This window comes from Misgurnus anguillicaudatus, unplaced genomic scaffold (genome assembly GCF_027580225.2).
Source record: "Misgurnus anguillicaudatus unplaced genomic scaffold, ASM2758022v2 HiC_scaffold_34, whole genome shotgun sequence".
NCBI lineage: Eukaryota > Metazoa > Chordata > Actinopteri > Cypriniformes > Cobitidae > Misgurnus > Misgurnus anguillicaudatus.
The window spans coordinates 1,119,705-1,127,038 of NW_027395284.1; the positions used below are offsets into that span (position 1 = coordinate 1,119,705).

Here is a 7,334-nt window from a genome sequence, read left to right on the forward strand (position 1 = left end):
CTGCGCATTGTATGTTTATGAATTTTATTGAGTTTGACTGTATAAACAACATATTTCACACATATTTCACACTTATTTCAATGCAGGCGTATTACTTATTATTATTTTTATAGTACTACTTCAAATAATACAAATAACAAAGATTATTTTGAGATTGCCAAACAGCAACCATACATGTTGCATAAAACTATAGAAGACAACAAGACAACATAAACTTGCATGAAACTTTAGCTCAAACTCCAGCTAAAATTCCCCATTTTCTTAAGTTTGTTTCAAATTGCAATTTCAAATCAGGTGGCTATTTTCAAAATGTGTATTTAAATAAGTACAATTTAAATATTCAACCAATAGATCCATAAATATTTTAGTAAAACTTTGTTTGAAGTGTAAAGTTAATGTTCTAATATACATAAGTATACCCTAAAATTGTTAGGTCATAATCTTGTCTACAGCGTTTCTAAATGTAAGATCTTAAGTTTAAAATCATTTTTTTTTTTCATTATACACACATTATAGATGGTATATTCACTGTGGTCTATTGGACCATTCTGCATGGGGGCTGGTATTGATGCTGGTTAACATAGAATACACCAGTAAATATAGCTTCATCCTAAAGAGAGAGAAAAAATCTTTTGTGTACTGATGTAGACTTTACACAACATATATTTACAGTATCATTGTGTAACAGTAAATTTGTGTTCACCTCATTCTCTGGTTCTCTTGATAGTTTTGGAGCATCACTGGTTACATTCTTTATATTTTTACATCCTACAACATAAAACATCTCAACTTAGTTGTGAAATAAAAACATCAGTCTAATCACTGATAACAGGTGAAGATGTTTTTTTTACATTTAGTGTGAGAATGGACCAGCACTGTGCGGAAGGAAACATTTACCCTTCCTAAATATAACGTATTAAAGCACAAGTCTTCATAGTAGGGGTTCATTTTAACGTACTGTATTTACAGATACTGAAAGCTTGACTTTAAACATTAAATTTACCAGAATAAAACAATCCAACTCTCTGTGCTAGTCAGCTAACAGATCTCTCAATATATCATATATCATCATAGTCTTAAGATCTGAGTGCTTTTCCAACATTTGAGGAAGAAATACTCATCGTCTATTGAGTATTTTCATCAGAAATGTGTTTGTGTGTACAGATTTGGTTGAATAGTAAAGTCCAGAAAATATTAATATTTCAATAGGATTTTCACAAATTTCTGTTAGGGTTAGGGGTTAGGAAGGGACATCACAACTATGATAAGCTTACATAAAAACATAAATAGCAAAACAAACGTGTATGCTCTACCTGTGCATCCCCAGGAGTTAAATACCAGAAATAGCAGTACTGAAGAAAACAGTGCCATTAAAATAAAGATATCTGTGAGGAAATACATACAGAAATACACACAAAGTAACTGAGCAACTGATTCTTAACATATTTTTTCAACACAAGGATTGTAAAGCAAACAAACTTTTGACTTACACAGAGTTGTATTATGAGTTTGATGTGTTATTTTGTTTTCTGGTTGTTGAGTTGTTATAAGCTCATGTTGTGAAGGTTGATCTGTTGATGAATAGATTGTATAGACCTGTGGTTTCTCTGTTCAGAGTAAAATCATTGTTAGCGAATACAACAACAGCAGAGCATCTGTCATCCTACAACTTTACCTTAGTTTTTAACAGTTTGGATTTTTAGAAACAAAGCAAACCTACCTTCAATATAAAGTCTGATGTAGATATAGCTGTTATACACAGAGCACAGATAGACTCCTTGGTCTTCTTTGGTCAGTGATGAGAGATGTAGAGAGAGATTTCCTGGATTGGTTTGATTTATCAGTTTACGTCTGTTCTTGTACCTCTCAATGTGTTCAGATGGGTAAATTTCTTCATCATTTTTTTCTATGAACTTCCATTTAATCTTGTCAGGTTTAGTCAGTGATTCAGTACAGGAGCAGGGCAGAACTACAGACTCTCCTAAATATCCAGTCACCTCAATTGTCTGTGTCTGCTGATCGAGATCACATCCTGAGAACATGTTAATACAAATGATGTTCATATTTAAATTTAAATTGCATAAAGACAGATTTATGATCTTTTTAAGATCTAAAGATCTTTTTAAATAATGTGTGAGGTTCACTATTAAGGTATTAATTTTGCCCACTGTGCCACGTCATTTTTCTTCTGTTGCTAAACTGAGAATTGCATCGGTGAGAACTTTTTATAGGCTCAAATATTCAAAAGTTATAGTGTAACTTTAAACTGATAGTCAATTAAATTCAATGAACACTGAAAAAAATGATTCATTGAATTTAATCACTTTTTTAAGGTAAGTGGTTGCAATCAATTAATTTAAGCTACATTTAAACAAAAGTTTTATATTTTATTTTACATTACTAATCTTTTTTGTTTAAATGTAGCTTAAATAAATTGATTGCAACCACTTACCCTAAAAAAATGGATTAAATTCAATGAATCATTTTTTTCAGTGAATGAGATTGTTTCTTTATTCCCTAGTTTCATTCCATTTGTCTTTTTTGTTATTGTTTGTGGTGTTTTGAAATACATTTTTACTGTAAAATGTATATATAAACAGTTTTGTGACAGTTCAGGAAAAATCATTAATTTACCTGTAACTTTTAAGAAAACATCTGTAAAACTGCATTGTTCAGTGATACATCTATAGATCCCTTCATCTTCCTCTCTGAAGTCAGAAATAAGAAGTGACAAATTTCCTGGAGATATTTCATTAAACAGTTTAAATCTGCCTCTGTGTTTCTTAAATGCATTCATCCATTGGCTTCCACTGTGCCAAATTTCCCATGTAAATGTGTTAATTGTAGACTGTGGATCATCACAGGAGCAGGGCAACAGGACTGAACCACCTATGTATCCTGTTACATCTATTATCTTCTGATCATTTGTGAGATTACAGCCTTTAAACAAGAGAGTTAAATCAGTTTTCAAATAAACTTTTTAGACTCATGAAATCATAAGGAAGTGCTGATTATTAATATTTTGTCACATTGTGTTTTAATATCCTGAAAATGAAAAAATTGCTTTTGTAAAATTGTATGAGGGTCACATCCTAAAAGTGTGTAATCTAACATAGGCAGTGTTGCTCATTATTAGCTTTGGTAAAAGTTTGTATCATGCTCTGCTTTACTGTTTAGAAAAGAAAACTGTTTCATCTTAATATAATATAAGTGGTATAACAATATAAAATGCTTTAGCAGAACTACAGCAAATGGAAAGTAATTATCTACCACCAATTATTCTGAAAAAGGAAGAAATAAAAAACTTACCTGTACTGTAGTAAATGATAAAGATAAAAATATATAAACAGACCATGACTGGTTTTAATAAATCTCGCTCAATGAAGTCTCATCTCACAGAATAATACAGGAAGGTACAGGAAGTGATCTCAGACTGTGGTTGTTATTTTTTAGAATCATCAATTTCCTGTTTTATTTCTTGTCTGTTTTCTTATTCTATATTGTAAGTCATGCTTACACAGGTTACACTACAAGTGGTTATTTGTCAGTCTTTTTGTTTGAATATTACAATATATTATAGAAACACTGTTTCCCAATTAACACACATACTGGAAAAAGTTTAACTTTAATGCACTGTATATGTCACTATGGATAAAACAAGCTTAATATGTAAATATAAAACTCTAGAGAATTAAACGGGTAAGAGTGGAATAAAAAATCAGACGAAGAGCTATAACATAATGAAAATAAACCTTCACAATGTATGGCTCTGAATGCTGTTGTCTTGTGTGTGCTACAAGGTGTAAATCAGGGGTGGGGAACCCTGGTCCTGGAGGGCCACTGTCCTGCAGAATTTAGTTCCAACCCTAATTAAGCACACCTGAAAAATCTAATTAAAGTCTTCAGGATTACTTGAAAATGAAATTCAGGTGTGTTTGGTTAGGGTTGGAAGTTCACTGTGCAGGACAGTGGCCCTCCAGGACCCAGGGTTCCCCACTCCTGGTGTAAATCAATCTACCATACTCCAATCCACCCTAGTTCTGTTGGCTAAAACTGTGAGCTGTTTGAGCATGACTTGCATAGGATATAAATTGTGTAAGATGAAATTACTTACAGGAACTAACAATTTACAGGAATCACAGAATAAGATCACTGTTACCATCTCTTCATTACTCTGAGAGTTTGAACATTACTTGTCAGGATCCTGCCAGATTCCTGTTTTGTATTTAGATCTAGTTCAGCATGGCAGGGTTCTGACAGTACAATGTTCTATGTGGGAGATGCGTGGTTTTAGTATTGGTTTATTCTGACCAAGCATTTCCCGGGTCTCGTCACTTTTTCCCCGATCCCTTACTTGTAATGATTTCCAGGTGTATGTAATTTATTTTGTCCCTATTTAAGAGTCCTTCCCTGTGTTTCAATTCGTTCCCTAGCTCCTGAGGTTGTGAATCAGTATATTGTGTACACAGGCTTGGGCACTTGTAAGGACTCTAGCTCACTTGACATTGGGACAATGTTCACTTATTTTTCTGTCACGTGGCTGCTTAAGTGCGTTGTGATCACTCACAGCGGTTATTCATCAACAACCTGCAAAACCAGCATCTTTCTGACTTAATTTTAAACAGTACATTGTGGAACGCTGTCATTATTCTCTTACATATCCGTGCATAGAATTACATTTTAAGTGTGTGTATTTAAGCAATATCGCTCGAGTAGGAGTGTGATATAGCTCTATATCATCACGGCTGTGCTTAGGCCAGAGGCACGAGGCCGCAGGCCGAGTGCCGGAGGCAATCACAGCCATGATGATATAGAGCTATATCACACGACTCCGAGAGCGATATTGCTTTTATACAACAGTTCGACGGCACACGTTTGAAAAACGAAAACTAGAAAACAACAACGGAGTTATTTTAAAAGCCTCTTTGTTTGAGAACTACTTCTTCCGCCACGGATTTGAGGGCGGCCAGAATGACAGGTAAAACTTTCGGCTGCTTTGAAGCTCATAACAACTCAATGGACGGAAAAGCCGTTACTTTATATTACCGTTTCTTGGTCACAAAGTGTAGTTTTAAGATTAGTTCAGTCGAGAATGTATATGTATTATATTTAAATCTGCAGTCGATTAGTAAAGTTAGCGCCTGTTTGAACGTTTGCTTAGTGAGATTCGGTACGAATGAGAACCAAAGCATGAGCGGACATCAGTGTTCACTCGCCCCGCTGACCACCGCCCTCTCTGGGCTACATCTCTGACGGAGATACCCTGGCTCTCATGTTGGCCTTGTTTGTTTATGATCGTCAAAATGAGATCAAATCAGCAGTATTTGGTGTCATGATCAAACTATTACTTGTTTTTTAATTCATATTTAGTGTCTTTTGTGTTGTTATTGTTTTGGCGCGAGGTAAAAGTTAATAAAACTACTTGTATAACGTTACTATTGCTTTCTCATTTATTCTTAACGTGATACGAGCACTCGATTATTATTATTATTAAACTTTGTTCTTGTCAGTACTATATAAAACGGTTTTTTATAAGTGTCAGAGATATGTTTTTGCATGCTGCTTATAAATATACCAGTGGTGATATCTCATAACATGTTTTAATAGTCAGGTCACGATAAAGTAAATGATCAATGTCCACATTTAAAAGCTGCGGTGCTTACCTGCAGTTCCACGGTGTTTTCGCGTTCTGATAAGAAATATAGCTCCAGAAAAAAAACGAGTGTTTATATTCCTCTTTCCAAGTGTTAATCGTCCACACGATGTGACAAGACATTTCTCCCATTAACTGTAACGTAACATCCAAGAGCGCTGATCTTTGACGGAATAACTTCCGATTGGGGATTCACAGACTGATTTATGAGCTAGTAAACTAATGAGACAAACGGAGAGTGATTCAAAACAGCGCGTCTGTGTTTTTCCATTCAGAGATGAGCCTGCTTAGGACCTCCATTCACTAGGTGGCGGAATGATACGAAAGGTGAAGCGGTTACAGTGCCGATATCAGCACAATATCGCATAGGTCTTAGCCAATCAGATTCGAGAACCAGAAAGAACTGTTGTATAATATACAATATACAATATTATTTTAAATATTTTATTATTTTAAATATTAAGTAGATTGTGGTCCCTTACTGTGTAGCGATGTGTGTTTATATTTAAAACTAAAACAAACGTTTGTCTTTATGAAATTTGACATAACTTTTATAAAGTTTGAGTTGGATCACGTAATTTTCTGTTGGCGGGCTTCAGAAAAGGTCACGTGATTTCCGGTAAGGGAACATAGGGACCATCGACGCTCACTGGTTTTTGCGTTGCATTGTGGGATTTTTTTTAAGGGAACGAACGTTCTAGTGCACTGGACGGATTTTGCGATTGAGACAGCCCTTAAAATGGCCGACTCCCTGATCAGTGCCCTAACTACTGAACAAGGGAGCTGATTGAGACACACCACTTGTGTTTGTTGCCTATTGATCTATTGTGCCTCGTTGCTGGTAAGTTTGTGTGAGGGACATGAGGGACTATTTGTTCTTTTTGACTGTACACTTTATATCTGATTCTATTTAGACCATATAGGGACATTAGTTATTTTAGTTTGATTTATTTAGTTGAGTTTATTAAGTAGTTTCCTATATTAAATGTCTTGAATTCTGTTGACAAAAATCACATAACCATAAATATCACATAAAAGGTACAAAAGTTGTCACTGGGACTTTTAAAAAGGTCTTAATATGTACCATTTTGGTACAGATATACCTTTATCAATATACAGCTTCTAGGTACAGAAGTGTACTTTTTGAAAAGGTACTGCCAACTTTTTCATTTTATTTTCATGGTGACTTTAAAAGCATCATTGTATATACTATACAAAATGTGTCAAAATTTTGCCCTATTTTTATTTCTCCAATTTTGTAAAAATGTTTTTAATTTGAATTAATTTTTAATTCTAATTAACAGTTCTTCCACCAAGAATTTTGACATTACTGATTCTGTGTTCACTGGATCCATACCATGTCATTTTACTCTGAGATAAAAGCTCTATGTCCTTTTCAATTCACAATGCCGGAAATGACTGAGGTGTTCCTGAGCAAGGCACCTTTCCCCCAGTTGCTCAGCAGGCACTAAATTGCTCAGTATGTCACTTATTTTTTATGTATGACTGCATCTTTCCAACTTGTTTGTAGTTTACCTTCCTTTAATACTTTATTAAATAACCTATACTTTTACCTTAAAGGAGTATACTTTTACCTTACTTAAGCTTACCTTAAGTAAGCTGCTGTGTGTTTACCATCATTTCTCAAAATATCTTCTTTTGTGTTCATCAGAAAAAAATA

The 7,334-nt window shown here is 34.3% G+C and overlaps 1 protein-coding gene across 1 annotated transcript; it reads right to left on the bottom strand.

The window, feature by feature from the left end:
- Positions 1 to 1,437: 1,437 nt before the first annotated feature.
- On the bottom strand, positions 1,438 to 4,506 carry LOC129429193 (polymeric immunoglobulin receptor-like). Its single transcript, XM_055185716.2, has 4 exons — positions 4,500 to 4,506; positions 2,635 to 2,940; positions 1,721 to 2,032; positions 1,438 to 1,607 (listed from the first exon to the last, which is right to left on the bottom strand). Exons 1-4 carry the CDS (start codon positions 4,504 to 4,506, stop codon positions 1,438 to 1,440), a joined length of 795 nt encoding a protein of 264 aa, XP_055041691.2.
- Between the last annotated feature and the right edge of the window lie 2,828 nt (positions 4,507 to 7,334).